Source organism: Falco cherrug, chromosome 6, assembly GCF_023634085.1.
Source record: "Falco cherrug isolate bFalChe1 chromosome 6, bFalChe1.pri, whole genome shotgun sequence".
NCBI lineage: Eukaryota > Metazoa > Chordata > Aves > Falconiformes > Falconidae > Falco > Falco cherrug.
In genome coordinates, this window is record NC_073702.1 from 77113621 (window position 1) to 77135725 (window position 22105).

The following is a 22105-nucleotide window of genomic DNA, read 5'->3' on the forward strand; positions in this document are numbered from 1 at the left end:
AGGGGCAACAGTCTTCGTGTAAAGCAAATTTAGTATTAAAAAAGAAAAAGACCCTACAAAATGGGAAATTTCTGATTGGTTCTACTTGCCCATTTTCTTGATTTGAGTGCTTTGGAGTTATGCTGCTATATCCAAAAGGATACCATTTCAATCCATGGGAAACAGCAATGCTTGAATTCAGCATTACACTAATAAAGGGGTTTTTCTTTTGCCATCTAGACAGTATTAGCCAGTCTGCCAGCTAATCTAACAAGGTGTGAGACAAGCCTCGTAAAATTAGGGTGCTTTACCAAAATCAGAGTGGGTGATAACCCTAAAAATTAGTACCTACAAGGCACTGTACAGCTGGGAGGCTGGAGGAAACAAAAGCCATGCTCCTTTCTGCTGGAAAGCATGTAAAATTGACTCTGTGCACCAAAATTTATATTGGTTTGTAGGATTTACAAGGCATACTGCAAGTAGCACTTGCTAAAACTATACGGCTCAAGACCTCTGGAGAAAAAAATATCTGCAGGAATGGGGAAGAGCAGTGTCAGCTGTTTAGGAATGGCTGTCTGGGATGCCTTGGTGGGATGAATAAACGGTGATGTGGTTTGGTTGTCAAATGCCACAGTGGAGGCGAAAGTTTGGGGTGGTTTGTAAATTAATTGGTCTTTGGTTTGGAGGAGAAAGACTTTACTCTTATATTTAATGTATGGACATAATATTAAGAGGAGCTGAATGTCTATAAAGCTCAACTATTGACTTTCTGAAGTATCAGCTAGCTGATCTGAACCTCACAAAGGTGACTGCAACATTTGTGTGCTGCTGAGTGGTTTTCAGTGAAGATCTATGCAGTGTCACTAGAGCCGGACAGGCTTTTCAAACGCCATATTTTTTTCTCTTTTCCTTTTGCCAAAGGCATTTGAAAGAGGATCCCGGACCTTTCCCTAAAGCCATTCTTGCACATAATTAAATTCAAGCTTCCTCTCCCCTGGAGAGATGGGGACACACATGTTGCAGTGCTCTCTGGGCACCAGCTGGCAGATGATGCTGGTACTGGAAGAAATGATATTCCACCACTACTGCTCCATGGTTTTGCCTTTGTGTTATGTCCAAATCCCACCAACCCAACAACGTGAAGGACCAGAAGCACTGCTGGACCAGAGCTTTGCTCATGGCCGCATGGGTCTCTCCAAGCCACCTGGCCCACTAGGAAAAAGACAACTTTCTCTTTAATAAGAGATGGTGGTAGTGAGACATGAAAATTAGGACATATTTTCATTTGATATTGGAATATCATGAGCATCAGTTATTTTGGGAAGGAGTCCAAAAAATACTTGGAGAGAGTCTAAAACTGCAGATGAATCTGCAGGTTTATTTTATTGGGTGATTTCAGTTCTGCCAAATATTTGTAGTGTAAAGAAATCATAAAAATTGCTGGTGGTCCTCGCCTGGCGGGTACTTCTCACATATTTGAGACAGTTGTACGAACTGTGACAAGAATGTTTGATCTATTAGCTTAAAAACAAATTAGAGTCTTCAAGAGAAATAAATGAAGTATAGATGGTAGAAATACATTTCTCTTATCTTAGAGAGACCAGGAATTTCTGCCCCCAGGCTTTATTTGCATTTAATTATCGCAGTTTGGATTTCCTCTACTGCATGCATGGAGGTTTAGTCTGTCTCGCGCCGTCCTCTGTTCTGAAACAACATTAGTACCTGTTAATGATTATCATTGTCAATTATGTATTCTGGTTACATGCACATTATAAGAAATATCAGTTTGTTTTAATAAATCTTCAAAAGGCAGCCTGAACCTGTGCCTTATCTGCTTTCTGCTTTGTAATTTATTTTTACGGTTATGATATATGAAAGACACTCCATGCTCCCAGGGACTGTGAATGGCTATGTACACAGCACTTGAATTCTGAAATGACAGACAGAAAGGTTTTATTTATTATTAACATAGGGTTTTTTTTTATTTATTATTAACATAGTTTCCAAGATATTAACATAGTTTTCCAAATGATCCAAGAAGGTCATATATCTGAAAAATACACAAAGAAAGAAGTGTGGAATACAGGTCTAGAAACCCAAAGACTTTAGTTATATGCATAAAAGAGAGGGAATTTAATTGTATGGTGAACCCATAGGTGGTTAAGCATGGCACATACTAGGTTGCGTAGTAGCTGATGCTCACGATGTAACAATTATTCTTTTTCAATTCTTTTCAAAATTGTATTTTGCTAAGATAACAATTTCACTATAGTCCTGACCTGGCAAAGGACTGACTGCCTCACTTCCCGTTGGTGTGTAAGAAACAGGGATAGTCCCATATAAAAGCCTTTTGCTGCATTTTTAAGGAGAATTTTGTTTCGAGTTGTGCAAACCTGATGTTTATGCCGTTTGCCCATGCAAATTTTCAAGATTATTTTCATTCACTGGACCAGTACTGAAATGTCCACTCCAAAAGGAACACTTTAACCAAGCATTCTTTATGTGGTCTTCAATTAATAAACAGGAATACGCCTTTCTAACCCTGTGGGTAATGAATTTTCTGTTTGCTCTTACTGTATGTAACCTAACTGAATGGGGCATTTATATACTGTCCTTTCATCTGGGGTATCAAAGCACTTTATAAATATGGACCAATCGGTCTGATGTGCAACCACTGAATTGTGGCCTTCTTGGAGGTGGCATGTGGTTGACATTTTGGGTGGCAAAGCACATTTAAACATCAGAAACTGTTGGTTTCCTCAGATGGGATAGATTTGGAGGTGGTGGGGTGTGAGACTACCTGAATTCATCTGTAACACATACCTGTCCCAACACTGGGAAGTAAAACCATTACCTACTTTCCAGCTAGGTAAGGTATGGACTTGGCTAAGAGCATAACCAAAACATTTCTCATTACTGGATCACTAATTTTAATCCAGCCCAAGATGGTGTGTCAAATATTATTACCATATGGTAAGCTGGTAAATTACCACAAGAAAATGAGCTTGGTGGTCCCAGATTTGTTTCATATGGACAGGTGTCTACATCACAAAACCACCATCGTAACTGCTACTAGCTGTTTGGTTTCAGAAGGGAGGTCCGGGACTGAACAGGCAGTGGTAACACAAGTGATGCTTCTAGAGGTGGGCTCTCAAGGCCAAAGAGATGAGGCTGTTTGCATCTGTTGAGGTGTTTCTTGACATGTGTGACCACTTCCTGAGTTTCCTGTGCTGTCAGCTAACTTGTACGGTGCTCTCTATCGTTGTTGTGGCAAGCGCTTTCTCTTTACCCTTCTATGGAGGCCCTATCCATCCCCTGCTTCCACCCTATCAAATGGATGCAACAAAAAATTTTAGTGGGGAGCGTATGTAAAGTTCAGACCACACAAGTAGTCTTTAACATCTTTAGTATGGCTTGGAAAAGCCTCCAGGAACACAGGACTGGAAGGACCTTCTGGGTCACTGGTCCCAACCTCCTGCTGTTGCAGGCTTTCACTCTGTATAATCCTTTCAAAAAGCTGACTAATCTCCAAAAATGTGGACAATCACAGGAAACCTTGAAAGCCCTCTATATAAAGAAGGTGTCAAATCTGTTTTGCACTTGTCTAACAGCTTTCATCCAAAAGTTGTAATGAGTTCTGCAAAAAAGGAGTTAAGAATTGCCATGCCAGTGAGAGGGAAATATTTACCTTCACAGTATTTAGGAGGGAGAATTTTGGAGACAGCAAAATTTTGAAGCAAATAGCAATTCTCGTTCATACAAAATTCTTAGTGGCTTGAGGGCTCTGGTTCCAATGGAGATATCCAAGTTTATACAACCAAAGCAATTAGACAGCCAGGAATTATAACCAGAGTTTGTGACTCTTTACCTGCCTTTAAACCACTGAAGTATACAGCAGCTTAAGGTTTTCCTCCTGTCAGCCTCACTATTTCTTCCAGAAGCAATGGATACTACATCCTATTTCTCCTGTAAAATAAAAATAGCGTCAGCTAAGTATACTCCAGGTGGGCAGGAGATTCTGTTACAATGAGGGAAGACTGTCAGCAGCAGATCACAGAGGTGTTTTTTTTTCTATAGCAGATACAGCCAAACCATCAAAGAGAAATGAGCTTCCTGCATTTCCACATCATGAGAAAAATGTAACCGAGTTCATCTTCAAACCCATGAAAACACTGATTCCTTCTGTAGGAAGAATGAATCCTGGGAAATGTACTGTGTTGTGTGTGTCAGGGAAACGTTTCACTTACATCTCTAAGCCAAATTCTGCTCTCAGTCTCTTTGAGTCTTGACTGGATTTGGCCTCTCTGATTTGCTAGTACATTTTTTAAACTTGTAAGTAATTGATGGCAGGCTATAGCCCTGGGGCTATTTATCCATGGTATAGTTGTAAGGAATATCAATGGCATTAGAAAGTGGAGAAACCAGTCCCCGCAACCTTGAAGCACCACTGTTTCGTGTTACTGGTGCTAAGATAAGAGTACAGGTCCACCTGAGATCAACATGTCTCATAGGGTTTTCTTAAAATGTGTTACTTTGGCAGCTGATCCCACTCCTACTGCACAGGGGAGACAAATCTATCTTTCCATAAATTTTAATAGACATTTAGGTTGAATTGCAAGTTTGCTGAAGGAATCTAATTCAGCACTGGAAGAGGGAATGCATGTACTCATCTCTTGTGCAGATGCTGCACAGGCAAAGTTAGTAAAATTGTGCTTGCAAACTTGTCCACAAAACATTTGGAGTTGAGGGCTCATGGGAGGAAGTAGAGTTCAGGATGAAGAAGTGCAGGGTCCACATGTTGATGCACCCGCCTGCACTGAGAAGGATCAGCCCCAAAGATTTGCTGTACCTGGAGTAAGCAGCTGGGAAGTTTGAAGGAGTTTATTTGCCTGTATTGATGAAGGAAAGAAGAAAAAAATATGTGATTGGCTGTAGGGTATGTTTTCTCAGGCCATGGTTTTTAGAATGGCTCATTTCATACAGTATCCATGCAGGACACATGTGAGAGAGAGAGACAAAACTGAACTGAAGCAAAAATCAAATGCTTTCTCACCTGTTCGGGATAATCTGGCCTTTAATGGAATAACTCCTTGGCAAACAGGTAGTAAGGCTTGTTTTCCAAGAGCAGCTGTCCTTAGAATGCATCAGGAAGTTTGGGGGCTGAAAGAAATGACCTGCAGAGAGAGTATGAGCTTTCATAATGGGCTTGCTGGGCTCCGTACAGACACTTAGCATTGCACCGGAGCTTTGTTCTTCCAAAGCTGGCCTGGCCGTGGGTTGGGTGTTCAAAACAGCATTGCCTACTAATGCTCCCTGGGCCAGCAAGAGGGGATCTACCAGCCCCCGCCCTTCTGTACCTGGCAGACTAACATACTTCCATGTTTCTGTAGCTCTCTAAGATCAGGTGCATTCGCTCTGTAGTGCTCCCCAGTCATTCCTGTCACAAAAATACTTCCCATACTGACATCTGGTGCATCAATGAAGAAGTCTATACGAACCAGGACATTTCAGATGACGGTTCACGTCTCACCTTTAACTCAAGCTGCTGTGCAGGGAACACTCTGGCAGCCTGAGAAAAAGAAGTGGTACCGCACAGTGTGCTCAGCAGAATTGGCAGATCTTACCCCAAAATTCTAGGTTTCACTGGCATCTGGCATGGTGTGGTTATATATTTTTAAATCACTTTAATCTCTCCTCTTTGAGTTTTTTGTTTGCTGGGTTGGGTTTTTTTTGTGTGTGTGTGACAAAGTCATTTTGCTTCTCTCATCAGAGCTGTGCTAGGTCAGATAGGTATGGAGCTTAAATTGTTTTTCCTGAAGGTCAAGTTAAGGGTGCTTGGATTGGGTGTGTGTGCTCATCTGGGGGTGTGTGGGGAGGAGATGAAAACTGAGGTCTGTCTCTATTCTGGAAAGCTCAACTTCAGGCAGCTTTTTCACAAGTGCAGCTCCCCAAATGCCATAGTCTCTCAGCTATGTGTTTAAACACTGACTTTGGGCCTTGAAGAACAGGGATAAATACTAAATTTGAGGTTGTCTCTCAACCCAAATTTTGAATGTCCTGAAGACTGCAGTGCTTGGATTTCATTATAAATGACAAAATTCAGGATAATGACAATGTTGGTGCGTGCATCTCAGCTGACTCGCAGCACTGCTCCGCATTGGATGTTTGATTCAAACCCCATCTCTAATTATAATGTCACAGGGACTGGCCAAGTGCAGTACCTCCATCTGACATCGTACACAGTATGTTGGACTGTGTATTTTATTCCAAACCTCTGCTGCTATTACATTGAAAGCATTAGCTGTAGTGTGAGCTATGCAGGGATGATTTGGGGTTCTTGTAGTCATTTCTGAAGGTGTAACCACTTTGCCAATGCCCAGAGGGACTGAGTGACAATGTTGTCTTGAAATGGGATCCCTTTCTTTGTGACAATACAATTATATCTGTGGAACAGATGTGTAGATCGACACCTGGTGGTTTCTTGTTGGTTGGGAAGACTGAATAGTTTCCCTTCCAAGCTGGGATCCTGCATGAGTTTGCTTGGTGCGTCATTTACAGACTTCAGCAGCTGCACTTTGGCTCTTCCACATCCTCGCTCTGCCAGCCTGTCTCTCCTCGCATTCCTTGTGGCGTCCAAGCTCCTTCTGACCTTGGTCTCCTAATAGTCCTGGGCTAGCGCAGACTACCCATTTGGCTGCGTTCCCAACTTTGTAGTCCGAGTTAAAGACAACATGCTACCTTTTTACAGCTCTTTTTTTTTTTTTTTTTCTTTTTTTTCTCTCCATAAAGTTAATCAAGCAGCTATCCTTTTTCCCTTTACAAGGCAGCTGACCATTCCGTATTTTTTCCTTTTGGTGTGCTGAAGATTCCTGATGCTGCCAGAATCCCCCCTCCCTTGCCTTTTTAAGGCAGTCCTGTATGTAAAGCAAGTGGCTCCCCCAGGGAAAAGACAAGCTTCTTGGCATAGAGAGGAACCTTCTTCAACAAGGTGCATATATTGTGTCCTTAGAAAACTTCCTCTTTCCATTAAAATTCATTATTGGAGATATCCGTGTATTTCTATTAGACATGAGTCCAAACCATGAGGCTGGATCCAAGCTTAGTCAAACCATAAGGTTTCTCAAAGTCGGGAGTATGATCTCAGTGTGTGCTTTTTGGCTTGAGCTGCTCTCCTGTTTGCACAGCATAACACAAAAAGCATCACTACACTGTTGGGAAAGCTGCTGACACAACTAAGAAACTGAGTGGTAAAGACTTGTCATCAAAATCAACAAACCTGAAGGCAAACGGGAACCTGGTGGCATGACTAACTGTGACCCCCTGCCCAACCACACAGAGCAAACTTTCTCTTCTCAATAATCACCAGGTTTTATGAAAGGAGAAAATCAATTGCAGATGAAGCACAGAGCAAAATTTCCCTGCATTCCTCTTACCGGGAATAAAGAAAAATCTCCTTCTTTGGACTTAGTCTGTGTACATCTTTGCTGTGTACCGAGCTGCAAACGGTGGCCTCTCATTTCATTAGTTGACAAACATCATCCCCTAAACATTTCCAGACACAGTCATTTTCTTTTCTCAGGTTTACTCAGTAGTTCTTACTGAGGTTTACATTGTTCCACGCATGTGCTGAGAATAAACTTGCTTCTGCAATCTCATCTCTTGTGCTATGAGAAGTTTGATAATGTAATGCATAAGCAACTTCATTTTCTGGGTCTTTTTCTTTTGCAACTCTCCTGGCTTTGGCTATTTGTGCCTCCTTTTGCAGCAAACTGCCCCATTTCCTAAATACCACAGGACTTTCTGAACTGCAGCATTTCATTCCATTTGTCTCTTTTTTTTAAGAGGCTGATCTGTCTTAAAGAAATTTTTCTCATTTAAAAATAATTTTGCTGTGGTTTTACAGTCAGCATGGTTCCCCCCCAAAAAAAAAACCCCAAAAAATAATCCCTGCAGGCCTATTTATTCTCCTTCTCCCATGATCACGCTGGTGTAATGACACTGATGCCAATGGAATTATTCCTGTTTTACACTGGTATATATGAGACCAAGCTCTGTAGGATGGGACACACTCAACACCTTCACAAAACCATATTGGGACTGGGCCAGAAGGGTATCTCCATCTATCAGAAGGGATCTCAAAGTGCTCTTTCATCTTCAGTCTCTCAAACAGAGGAATATAATCACCCACCAGCAGGACAAAACGACCCCCAGGGTGAAATCCAGCAATATATTTAACGTGGAGAACAAGGCAAAAGCAACACAACACATCCCTTTAGGAATGTAAGCAAGGAATACAGTGTCCAGCTGAAATTGGTGTTGCTATTTGCCTCGTGGAAATGCTCAGGAAGCCCAGCCAAATTCAGGGCTCAAGCCTACTAGAGCAGCCACAGTGAGGGCAGTCTCTGTTCCCCAGCGCCTGCAATCCCAGTGACAAATAGCAATCAGACCACGGGCCAGCAAGAAGTTGAGCCAGGCAGAACTAAAATATCCCTGTTGGAGTGCGGTCCCATGAGGCCAGTGTTATGTCTTACCAGAAACAAAGAGAAGAGCACATTTCCAGTCTCAAAGACTTCTCTGTCCCATTAAGGAAAACTCCAGACTACAATTAGAAAAAAAACAAGAAGAAGAGACGCAGCCACAGCGTGCCAGTTTGCATCCAAAAGGCAGCTTGAAAAAAGAGGGCATGCTCCCAGGAGAAAGCTGCTAGCACCCTCTTGGGCTGGTGGCTCCAGCTACCTCGCTCAGGAGGGTGGGAATGTGACCCCAGAGAGTGACAATCCCTCCCCCCAACCCAGAGCTGATGGATAAATATTGACTCAGAGCGAGGAGTGGCTGAATCACTCCTTCCTGCCCTGTCAAGGTGTCTCCCTCCACCCAGCGAGCATCCAAGCCCACCCTGCACAGCCCAAAATATCAGGCAGGAGTTGGTACCCATGGAGATCAAAGGGCATGGGCTGAGAGGGAGAGACAAGAGTGCCTCTGTGCAGGGCTGACGTGTTTGTTTGCTCTCCAAGTGGGCAAACGTCTCCTCCAGTTAGTTATTCAGGAGGACACGTGGTGGGAAGGGTGGGTAGGTGGAGGGATGAGCGCCTGGGGAGCGCCTGGTGTGATTCTTCTGTCCTTGTCACGTGTGTTACACCTCAAATTCTCTGACTGCTGGTACACAGTGAGAAAGGTGGTGTGCCACAGACAGTTAATGGTGAAGCAAGGACCTGAGTTCAGGAAATTTCTGCCCCAAGATACAGTGAAGCAACAGTGAATTTGTGAGAGGAAAAAGTCCAATAACTTCAGTTGTCCAACTGTTGCCAGCTCAGGATTCAACCGGAGGGTGGAAAGATCTGGATTATATCCCTAGATCTATTCAGTTCGTACTCCAAGGGTATCAAAATAAAGCAGGGGGAAGACCTGGGACCCAAGCAGTGGTGGCCACTGACTGGAGCTGTGGGTGTCATGGACATTTGGGTGGCTGCTGGCTTGTGTAATCAGACGGGGTGTTGGGGAAGGCTGAGCTCGCTGTTGCAGGCACAGGTCTAGGTTTCATTTCAAGTCTGCTACAGATTTCCTAACTGGGTCACCATGCCAGCCTGCCACACAGAAATGGTATGTTCCCCCCTCACTGAGCTGTCACAAGGCTCAAGGCCTGAAGGTTTCAAAACCGGTTGAAGATCTCCAAGAAAAAAAGCCTCTGTAAGAAAGAGCATATGCTATGGATCTCTTTATATACGCTACATTACCAAAAGCACTGTATTTGTGTATTTCAAAACTAGGCACTGGGTTACATTTTCATTCCCCAGTACAAAGGCAAATACATTCCAAACAAAGCAATGTTGTTTCAACAAAGCAAGGGTTGAAATCTCTCCAGGGCTTCATTCTGTCTCATTTAGATCGGGCATAAGATCTTAGAGCAGAGTTTAGTGGTCGGCTGATCATGTTCCTCTGGGAAATGACAGAGTGGTAATTCAAAAAGGGTAGTGAAGTACAGCATTGTCTTGGTCTGCAGGACTGTTCTTCAATAAAACCAGCGACTCACCCGGCTTACAGGAGAACATTTTGTTCCAAAGGAGCTGTGGCTCTTCATTAAACAAAAGAATTCACCTCCGGCTAGACTTGGGTGTAAAATAAAAATATTATTGGAGACAAAATGTCTTTGTGAAGACAGCATTGCCATGATGCCTGCCATGATTGCCTGGGCATATCTAGCAGCTGAAATGAAAGTTGAGATTAAAGGTACATCTTCAGCTCACCAGCTCTGCATGTGTTAAAAGTTGCATTGAGGCCTGGGAGGTGGTTTCAGTTCAAGCCAGGAACTCTGCAGAGGGGATAAGCACCCTTGGTCCTGCCTGGCTGGGGGCTGGCACTCACCCGCTTTGCAGTGAGGACCCAGGTTTGATCATGAGTGAGTCGGATCTTTCGGGATCTTCCTGAAAGCCTTTCCTTAGAGTAAACAAGTTCTCCCACAGCTGATAAAAGAGATGAGGAAAGAGTCTTAGGGTATCTAAATACAAAAGTTTATGAGATATGCTTCTTCCCCTCCGACTGTCCCAACACACTCAGGAAAATTCAAAAACAGCAAAGAAGCAGTAGGGTCATTCAGGGAAAAAATTCATGTCCAGACTGGCACAGCTCAGTGTTCAAATATGGCTGTCTCCCACCCAGATTAACTCTGTAGGAAAGACATAGCATGTGCGGGTCCTCAGTGTATGAAGGTGAGGAAAAGCACCTCAGGCTGTGCAGTTTCAGGGGATTTTCATGACAAGATTATTTTCCTTAAAATGGCACCATCTCCCTGGGGATGAAACATACTGGGAAACATATGAAAATTTAATGAATTCCATGAGTTACTTTCTGCTTTTCTTGCATACTTAAGGCAAGATCATTCCCTTGTCATCTTCAGATCACCAAGGGGGCTCTTTATTGTACATCCAAAGTGTCCACCTTTAACTTGATGAGCAGGTTTTGGCCCACAGACTCTTAAGCAGTGCAATAGCCAAGCTGATCTTGCACAGACGCTCCCGTGTGCTGTGTCTAATCATGGTCTTCTACTCAGCCTCTCCCTCTTTCACCCAAGCATTGCTTACCAAGGAGGGCTAACAGCCTTGGCTCTGCTCAAGGTGGGACACTTCCCACACTGTTTTTATCATCTCTCACATGTAAGCATTGAGAGCATTGAGTTTCCAGAGCTTGAGGAATGGTACAAAATAAGTATTGCTGGACCATAGGTCTGCTATGATATAAAATTCTTACGTAGACTATAAGACACAGCAGAAGCCTTGTGCTGGGGCAGTGAGATGATAAATACTCAGGAAAAGAGACAGTCACTGTGTTTCAGGGGGGAGCACTGCTGTGATTGAGAGGGACAATCCCATCTGAAGCATAACGTGGCACAGGTTCAGGGTAATGCAGCCTAGATGTAGTCTGTTTCATTCATCAGCCCAAGAAGAGCCATGCAGTATAGGCAAAACGCCTGTCCACTGCTGGCTACACAATGTCTTTTCTGGACACTCTGTAGGGACCTGAGTTCTCATTGACTCATGTGTACCGAATTTCCAGACTTGACTCACTGGCTACTAAAACCATAAGATTGCATGGTGTGTCTCGTATTTTTCCTGGAAAAAAAGAGCAGGTTAATATAACTACATTTTTTTTTAATTAACAGCTGAATCTTTCTTGAAATCTCCAGAGCATATATCTAAAGAAATTTAACTACTCACAAATCAGCAAAGAAAAAAACCCAAAATGTCTGGAACTTCAGGATTTGTTTCTATAATGTTCCTGGCTGCCTCAGGCTTTGGGCTAAAGGCAGAAGATATACATCCTCTGTGTTCTCTTTTGTGTCTCTTGGTACCTGCTGAATTTTGTGTGATCACAGGCTTATTCTAGAGCCATGTGTGGCAGGAAGTGCTGCTGAGAAAGGTACAAAGGGTAGATACACAGGTAGGTGATTTCAGAGAAAATGCTATCTGGCTGATTAAAATAATAAAAAAAATCTACTGTGTAAATGGAAAGCCTTCCTCACACAATGTAAAACTAACCTGAGAAACTCATTACTATAGGACTCCATTGAGACCAAAATATTGCCAAAGAACAAGAAAAAAAGAAAAGAAGCAAAAGAAAAAAAAGAAAAGAAATAAAAAGCAGGAAAAATAAAAATAATTAAAAAATGATGGGATGATTACAAGGCTAATAAGAACAAAACAAGGCCATTTAGAAACACAATAGTACTTATTAAGGAAAGAAAACCAGGCTCTCAGAAAAATTAAACGCGTTAGAAAGGCTATCTGCTTCAAGACAGGAAAAACTTTTTGTTATAGCTAATGGCCAGATTCAAAGAGGCAATTAAGCACCAGCTCCACTTTCAGTTGTGGTCCATACAGTTGCGGTCCATTTTGAGCTTGATCTTAAATCATATTTGTTAGCCTGCATTGTATAAAAGTGATGGTAGACAGTAGAAACATCTGTCGTGAGCCAAAAACCTGATTCATTAATGGAACATCGAGAAAATTTCCCACAGCAGACAATGGCGTAACTGCTACTGAAGACTTTTTGATAGCTTCCTTGGAGGCAGCATTTACCGACTATTCACAGAAGTAAAACACAAGGCAAAATGGACAAAAAGGTCCGATCAGTTACAGTGTATTCTTCTCCTTACTGTTTCTTTTGGTTATTTGGAAGTACCTGTCAGTCTTACTTTAGTTTCAGAGGACTCAAACACCCTTTCCAACCACTTCTTCCTCAACAAGTTTCTGGGACAGGGAGCATGTGGGTGGAGAAGAGATGTCCTTGCATGGCTACGGGGAGGACTAGGCTGGCAGTCTTAAACAGAACAGATTTTCCTGCTGTGCCTTATTTCTGTGCTGCAAAGGGGAGGGGAAAAAAGATTTCTCCAAATTAAGAAGATGCATTAATAGAGGGGTAGGGTAAAGGAGCCATCAGAGGGTGACATTGGCAATGTCAGTTGATGGGGAAGATGAAAGTGTCCTTTGCTCCTGGCTCTGTTGTGGACTTCTGTCAAGGCATTTCATTTTTCATGTGTTTCAGTTGGGCTCCCATAAAGTGCAGCCAGTGTGAGACTCGTCTGTGCAGTGCTCTGAGAACAGTGGGGAAAATGTGTTAAGCAATTAATATTATTATGAGGAACTGCCTGCTGCCCAACAATATTACCTCTCCAACGTGCCTACATCCTCTTTTCCCATTCCCTCTCCATGCTGAGATGTCAGGGCATCCTCGGGGGCTCTTCTTTTTTAGAAAATAACAGAAGCTGCAGAGCATTTCAAAAAGTCTGGCTTTGTCCCATAGGTGTCAAAGAAGGACCTCAGGTTCTTGGAAAATCTGGTCCCAAATGAGTGTAAAAACGCACATTTTGTCAGGAAGTGAATAAAATCTCACTGAAATTAAGCCAGGGACAAAGAAGATGAAAAAGCAGATGGCCCATGACAAACTGTGAGAACAAATTGGTTCGCATGACATGGGAATAAGTATGTACTCATAACAGACTATTACTCAAGAAATTTTGAAAGAGCACAACTCCACAGCAGTCATAATGTGATTAGTCACATAAAGCCCAGTTCAGCTAGGCCTGGTGTACTGTACCTGAAAGAAGAGAACCAGATCCCAAAACAGACCAAAACTTAAAAAAAAAATAAAAAAAATTCCGAAGAGGTACATGAATTTATGAAGTCAGGAAAATTGGTACGTAAATTAAAATCTGTAAAGTAGCTCCTGGGTTGTTATTAGGCTTCTTGAAAAGCACGAGGTGAGAGGAAGAAGCCTTGCTGAAGTGACTCAGCCAGCAGATTTTTAATTTGACAGCACAGAGACAGAGCTGGGGCATTTTTGGTAAAAATTCTTGGACTCTGGGACAGACTGCTATGTGCTCCATTACAGCATGGGTTTGGTAACCTACAATTATTTCCAAACTCCCTTTTAAAAAAATTATTTTATTGTGGGAGCAACAGGTGAGACTGAGTTTGAAAACTAGAGGAACAGGGCTGATTTTGAACACTGTGATCTATTTATATGTTTTTTTTCAAATTAAGCTTAAGTGGGCATACATAATTAAATGAAATCACTTTTGTCATTACAGATTGCAATATCTTGATGTATATGATATTTTGGGAAATTTCCATGTGCACAGAGAGGAGCGGATTCCTAGGTTATGAATTTGATTTGCATTATATAAAAAATAATTAACAATAAGCTTGCCTGATGATTTTATGAATTCTCTATGCATTTCAGAGCTGCTCACCCAAAAGCAAATGTTGGATTCATACAACAAAAAGATGCTAGACACAACATCTAGAACCAAATTCACTTTCTGAAATCACACATATGCAAACACCAGTCCTGGAGTGCTCACATTGATGCTTTTGTTCAGACCTATTCTCATGTAGTGGCTGGTAGCCTCTCTGCCCAGTGTGTCCAGCTCCAAGCCCTTCCCAACCCGGCTGCAGACCAGCAGCTGGAAGCAATACCGCTTTGCACCTGAATCAAACCAGAGCAGCAGAGAGGGGATGGCTGCAGATTTGGGGTCCAAAGACTAGTTCTGTCCGTGCAAAAGCAGTACTGCCTTCCCTTACGCAGACGTGCTATTGGACTTTCATTTACCACAAGCTGTTAGGACTTCAGTTTCACTTCTCACCAGAAAGAGGAGGCAGGCGTATATTTAGACTTTCTTGGGAAGCAGCTGCAAAACGAAGTGGGAGTGAGTGCACGCAATTGGTCTCACAGGCACACACGCAGACGTGGCTGGCTTTAGAGCAAATGTTAAAAATCCGAGCAGAAGGGACAGTGCACAAAGGCCTCCCGCAGGTGACTGTGCTGTTGAAGGGACCTCATCACTCCTTTCAGTGTCTTAACATCCTTATCATTGAAATAGGTTGTTTGTTCAGTGCTGCCTCACTTGAAAGATTATCAGCTTCTGAACCACCAACTCACTTCTTGGAGCACTCTAGGGGCCTGAGTTTCTGCTCTCTTGCAACTCGAACCTGATCTCTGTGGTTTCATGCCTTCCACGGGAACACAGAGGCAGCACTACCCATCTACTGTCCTGATTTGACAGGAAATTACTTGCTACGTCTATATATAAAGTGAGGAATCCAGCTCACCCAACTTCAGCCATTTAGAAGTTAGTCAGCCCTTCTAAGACAGTTGGCTTAGCCCTGCAAGAAACGCTGGATGGGGAGGGACACTCCAAAGCATGATCCTCCCATCCTTCTTAGGGACCTGAGAGCTTGGGATGGCTTGTCCCCGGAGTTTTTTCTTTGTCGGCTGGAGCCGGGATGACTGCCTTGCACTAGATGCCAGCTAACGTTAGATAAGCTGAATGCCATGCAGAGTGCTAGCCAGTGGAAAGTCATGCCCCTGCTTTTCCCTCAACGTTTCTCCTTCACAGACCTTTCCCTTGTTAGCTGACAGAAGACTAAGAAATCAGAGTTTGCAACAATTTGGCTGCAAGGCAGATAAAATCAGTAGTCAAACAAAAGCAGTGAAAATAGCCAAGACTGCCTGAAAAGTTAAATGCATGCTTTTCTCATGCAGATGAATGCATTTGAAATAACTTTAGTTTCCCCATTCTCACGGGGCAGCCCGCTAATCTTTTTGTAACATCCATCATCATGGTCAGGACAAGGACCAGGAAACCCTCTCTTGGAGGTGCTCCTCTGCTCTCTCTCATTACTGTATCACCTGGCCTATTCACACTTCTGTGTGTTTTTAACACCCCAAAGTCCTCTCAGAGATGGCAGTGCAGAAGTATTCCCTATTATTTGCAAATAGGTAACAAAGGTGTGCAACTGCTTTCTCTTTGGGAGATCCCTAGTAGATCATGAGGGCAGTGAATGTCATGTATCTACTGTTTCTAAGTTGGGCTCCCATCTCATTTTTATGTACCTGGTGTAGGAGTTCTCTTTTGAAATGTAGGTATTTTCAGTGCATGGCACCCATGTCCAAGTTACCTATCCTATATTATTGCCAGTAAAGAGCCGAGGACTAATATCTCTCATTGTAGCAATAGAGGTAATGCTAGACCTATTTAATCTTCTGACTGTGAAGAAAGCCTAGGGAATTGGATAAGATGCAGACTTATTGGATAAGATTGGATAAGATGCAGATCTATACTGTAGACTGTTAAAGCTAAAGGTGACCTGAATCCCATCTCAGTAAACCAGCCCTGGTGAAGGATGAGGCCAAGCTCCCTAGGCACTCAGAAGAAAGAAGCAGGTGACTGTGAAGCTGTTCAGAGACACACAGCCAATGTCTAAGCCTTCCCTTTGGGGGCTTTCCCTCTATATATAACACAGAAAATGCAGGTGCTTTCATGGAATTTCTTCACTAGGCACTCATAGTTCAGTAGTTTAGATGAAGTTGATCGCAACCCGGGTTTTCTGAGTCCTGGATTAACTTCCCTAACTGGGGAAATAACTTTTCTTCTAAGCTACAAGCCTGCCTTGAACAGTCAGTATTTGTGTGTGGGAGTATGCTATAGTACCTACCCACCATTGGTAGACCGGGTGTACTGGAGGATGCTAACTGACCATGCACAGGTGGGTTGATCCATTTAGGGAAGGTCACTGTACTTGTCCGAGCACCTTGTCTTCAACATCTCTCTTCTCTGCTGGCACCCATCCAACTCCACTCAGCTACAGCTGCACCTAGGTGCAGATCTAACACCTCCAGGAATGAGTGTGCCCCTGGATGCTCCGGTTAAAGAAGACTCTCTGTTGCAGCTGTACAAACAGCAAAAAAAGCAAGCACTAGAGTTGTGATGAGTTTCAACATTCAGATAAAACAAACAAAATTAGAGAGGAAGGAAATAAATAGAAGCATTCTGTTGTATATGCTAAGTAGTTGTGGGAGCTTGCTCCATGCTTCATTGTGCTTAGGGCTTCTATATTCTTGGGCTTTCTTAAACCTGTCCTAGCAATTTTGTCCATGGAGAAAAAATTACTGACCCTAGCTGACACTGCTTTGAGCAGGGGTTGTGACTAGGCAGTCTCCAGAAGTCTCTTCCAACCCCAGCAATATTGTGGTCCTGCAGTTTTCATCATCACTGTGGGTCTGGACATTGAACAGTTGAGTGAGACCCCACCCAGACAAGCCGTCACTCTCGGCGCGCAGGCTGCACTGTCAGCTGTGCACATACCCGGCCATTGATCTGAGCAGTGCAACAGCTTCCACATGTCCTGGATACACCAGCCTCCCCATGGGGGTGCCCAGACGCCCATGTGGAATGTCTTAGATGGAAGTATGGGAGCCTGCTCAGGCTGAGCAAGATGTGTTTAAAAGGCTGCATGGCATAAATAAATCTTAAACAGGGATTAGGGGGATGACAAAGCTGTGGCTTCTGATAGCGAAGCCGCTCTGTTTGGAAAGATTACAGCTAGAAAGAAGAGGCTTTGGTGACCAGATTTTTGTCTCTATTTTTGTCTGTGTTAGTTACTACTCCTTGTATTTTAACCCAAATTACTCTTTAACCGTTTAAGAATCATTTGTGACAGTTGTTTGTCACAGTACTAAACTGGATTACCTCAAGGTTTGAAGAGCTTCCTCTGCTCTCCAATGTATGGAAAAACATTACACTTAATTTGGTTTGTTTGGCTAGTGTGGACAGGAATTAGCCATACTATATATGGACCATAAACACTGTTCTGGTTAACACTACAGTTGAGCCAAACCTGAACCTTTCATCTCACCCTTTGCAAACTTTGGTGGTTTGGATGGAATTGGAACCTGTATTTGAACTGTGCTTTATTTTTGTTTTTGTTTTGAAAACCCAAAGCCCAATCAATAACACTTTGGAAACCCAACATCCAGCATCCTCAGCCCACCTCTAGCAAACAGGGATTGAGCGTCTGTGTGGGCAGGGACCTTATGTTGGGAAGAAAGCCAATACACAAAGGAAGGAAACTGTTTCAAGGAACCTGCAGTAACTTTCCATAAAAATCTCAGGGACATAAGGGCATGTTGAATTTTGTGTCAGAATACCCTCCAACCAACATGTGTGTTTGGTTAGGGAAAATATGGTGGTCCCATGCGGGACAAAGATGGACCTTTTTTGGCTACACATCCAATTGGTTTGGTGTCAGAAATGACAGGGGAAAGCCTTCATTTGCTCTTGACTCATAGTTTCAGCTTGCTATCTGGAATACCAAACCAGCCAGTAATGAAAATGGATTTCTCACATCAGATTTTCTAGATGCCAGAAATAATAATAGTATGGTGTTAACACCTCAGGACTTGGCTTTCTCTAGGTTGTCTTAACCTAGATAAATCTATTAACTTGTGTCTTTGTATCCACAGCAGTGCCTTAAAATTTGCACTTAATTGCAGCAGTAGTTTTAAAACCCATCTGTCTTACACTGACCGTTCCTGTAGCATCTCATCACCTTCTGTATAATGTGCTCCCAATGCTAAAATAAAGGGCTACAGCGTGGTGTAGTAATTCCACTTATGCGGATCTTTGAGGCTGTTGAAAGGCTAACATTTCCTATTATATTTCAAGCTTTCAGAACTATTGTAAAAATAGGATCATCCTTACCATACGGTATTTACCAACTGGGCACAATGGGTAGAGCACCTCGAACCATAGTGTGGCTCTCCAGGTCTTTGCATATCCCTCAGAGGCTGATCTATCATCCTACACTGTATATGTTGGGCTCAGTCCAAGCAAGCATGTTTCTAATGACTTTAGTGGACATTGGGTGAGGTCCACTGAACTGCTTGCAAGACAGCGGAGGTGTCAAGCCAGGATGCCCAGTGTCAACAATTTCTTTTGGTCTCTTCTTCATTGATTTTTATAACTGAAGCTGCTAAATATCTACAGGCAGGGTCCTGCATAAGTTTAATTGTGTGAACTCTGCCATGCCTTCACAAAAAATAAAATTACAGGAGAGTTTAAGCCATCAGCTGGCTCTTACTGTTTCTGGCGCTGACCTGTCCATTCACACCAGAATGCTGAAAACTGGGACCCTCTATGAAGCAGCAATTCAGTTTGGCTCTGGCAGCAGCTGTCCAGCCCTCACATGTCCACAGGAGATCTGAGTCAGTTAGGACATTGCCACCATTCCACGACCGGCCAGGAAAACACAGTAGGTAATTCAGCAGCTAATGCCTGCCTATGAGATGTCAATCAGAAAAATGTTAAAGCCTCTCCACAGGTTAATGTTTAGGAAAAATGGGAGTGGAAAGATAATTTAGATTTATAATATTAAGTTGCATGCTTACCTACAGTAGGCTCTTGTCTTTGAGTATGTCTGTTCTTTTCTAATTGACCTTCAGAGAGTATCACTACCAGCTAATGAAATTCCCCCTTTCGTCAAAAAGTCCTAGTCCCACTGGGGTGACAGTAAGCCATAGTCCATGTAAGTACATGTGTGACTCAAGGCTCATCATGTGTCTTCCTTGCAGGCTCAGACCCTTGCACGCCTGATGCTCCACCTGCTGCCACTTCACCACCAACCTCTGAAGAACCTGGACCTTTCACAGCTCCAGCATCACCATCCTCTTCCTCTGAGACTGGTACTGCATCATTTTCACCACCGTTACCTGCCTGTATTGCAGCCTTACATCCCAAACCACCTCCTATTCCACCGTCAACATCAGCTTCTGCTGCCACCATTCACCCTGGACTCCCTTCTCTTCCTGCACCACCCGCCTCTACTCCATCCCTGCACCCTGGACTTTATTTGCCCGTAGTCCCACCTGGCAGTGCCACCCACCTCATCAACTGGCTGCCCTTCCTTGCTTCTGCAACACTTGCCACCATTCAGGGGAAGGAGGAAGACCAGCCACCCGTAAGAACGGGCTCCCTGGAAGGCATGAAGCGCTGCAGCAGCACCCCCCCAGCCCTCTCCCATGATGGAAATCCCCAGGTGGCACCTATGGGAGACAGACCTCCAGGGGCTGCTTCCTCAGCCCCGGCTACCCATGCCATGCCCCCGAGCTCTGAGCAGGCATCAGCGAATGTGAGCGACATTCTGGCAGAGCTGCGGACGATGAACAGCCACCTCTCCATCATTGCCCGAGCCCTGACACAGCTGGCATCGTCGCTAGCACCGCAGCAGGACACGCGTGGCACCCCACCTCCCTAGTGCCAGGCTCTGCACTGGCTCACCCTGCTTGTAGGGGCTGGTGTCAGCCAGGGACACCCCATGGTGGAGGTAGGGTGGAGGAAAGGGACCCTACCCCAACCTGCCCGTAACGTCTGTGCCAGTTCACTATGCTCTCCAACACCGACCATGTCTCCCTCAGTGGGTTTTTCTGTTTGTTTGTTTATTTGCTCCTTGTAAATGGCTGCATATATTAAAAAAAATAGTTTTGTGGTCTTGTTAATAAAATTGTTTATATTTCTTGCATTCCTTTCAGATGTGCTCGCTCTCCTCCTCTCACTCATTAACCACATGAACACTGGTAGGAATTGATGAGGTCCTGCACAGAGAATGTGGAGGAGAATCTGAAGTGGTGAGAAGTTACCCATGACAGAATGCTCAAGGAGGTGACAAAACCCCTCTGAGCAATGTGAGGGGACACAGACAGGAAATAACACAATAAAACTCTGGAAAATTTTCCTATTGCTATCCATCCAGGCTGTGTGGCACAGCTCTGTTGAACTTGGAGCCCTTCCCGGTGCACTAAATCTCAGGCATAATTGTAATTACTGATGCAGGTAAGGGCCATGATAAATTGTTCAAAATACAAAGCAAGGTGGTTGTCTAAGCAGTGCTGGGTCTGAACAGCTACCAAATAGCACCATCCACCTCTTGTCCTCTGAGAGAGCATGAACCGAAGGCACTTAGCTGAAGCGTATCTGTTTTACTTGCCAGTGGTGCCTGGGGTTCTTCAAGGGCATAAATGGGCCAAGCTAATTTACAGCAATTAGCCAGGCACACGTGGATAGATCCCGACATTTCACCATCTTTTCCCTATTGCCAAGCTGCAGCGGCTTGCCTAAAGGTGGCATTGGAGGCGTGAAACCTCAAACAATCCTCTTTGTGGATGCGGAAAGAGCTCTTGGGTGTGAATCCAAGACTCGTCCCATCAGATGTGTGACTTGAAAAGCAGCTGGTGAGGTACCCTTGGACACTGCCTGGCCTGGTAGAGGCACCAGAGCTGGGAGCCGAGTGTTGGGATGTGCTCAGTGCTCTGGAAGAGCCCCAGGAAAGAGGACTGGCAGCTCTGGCCGAGCCATTTTGTGCATCTCAGCCACAGTCTGCCCATAGAGCAAACAACCATCAGTCAAAAATAAGATATTTTCCCAAAGGTAGGCCAAGCACAGGGCTGGTGGAGGCTGAGCCAGGCTACACGGCTGCTCTGCCTTTCATCCTAATGAATTAAAATGAAACAAATGCTCGTGGCAAAGGAAAATAAAGGCCTCTGTGAAGCCGGGTATGATCTTGCCTTAATTTAGTTGTGCAGCCCTCAGATATCAGGATCTGAGGCCATCTCTAGGAAAAACCCAGACAAACAGACAGATTGCTAGATAAGATTAAAGAGGAAGTATTCTGTCTATTTGCAAATATTTCTGTTACAGATGAGCCTAAGCCACAAAGGTTGAATGAATATACAAAGTTCCCCAAAGCTCAGGTGTATTTGAATTTGAGGTTTTGGTTACTGTATATATATTTATATATAAACCTATCCATATTTTTGAGTTTGTGCCTGAAAGGCAAAGCAACTGTCCTGTTCAATCATGGTTTTTTTCTAGGGCTGATCAGATATTTTTTTTTCCTCTGATGTGTTTAGCAAAAAAGGTGAAAAGAAAGACATTTCATAGATGGCCTACACTACCTTCTAGTTTTATGTGTTTCAACAAAAAGAGATAAAAGGAGTGTCTTAAAACATCTTGGCTTTTGATTTGGCTATTGTAGTTTCCATAGACTAAAAAAAGAACGAGTAAAGAAATGTTTATCATATTTCCTCCTTTAAAAAGAAAAAAACCAATACAGGACAGAAAAGAAAAGAGAAAGCTTTACAGTTAAAAATAAATAAAAGGAATAAATTTCATTTTTACCCATCTTTCCCTCTTTCTATTTAACATGGTAAAAAATAAATAGCATATACTCCCACTCTCAACAGTTTTACTTGATTTATTCTGTTGGTTTTGAATAGTAACCTTTCATGGCCTAATGTT

General features: G+C 43.4%; 1 protein-coding gene across 2 annotated transcripts in view; it reads left to right on the forward strand.

Annotated features, from left to right (window-relative positions):
- The window catches only part of RUNX2 (RUNX family transcription factor 2), a 159007-nt gene extending 138703 nt beyond the window's left edge, over nucleotides 1-20304 (forward strand). For both annotated transcript variants that reach the window (XM_055713576.1, XM_055713577.1), the window contains one exon: nucleotides 19384-20304. In XM_055713576.1, coding sequence (XP_055569551.1) covers nucleotides 19384-20066 — 683 coding nt within the window. In that variant the 3' untranslated portion in view covers nucleotides 20067-20304. The remainder of the gene's footprint in view (nucleotides 1-19383) is intronic.
- Nucleotides 20305-22105: the final 1801 nt, after the last annotated feature.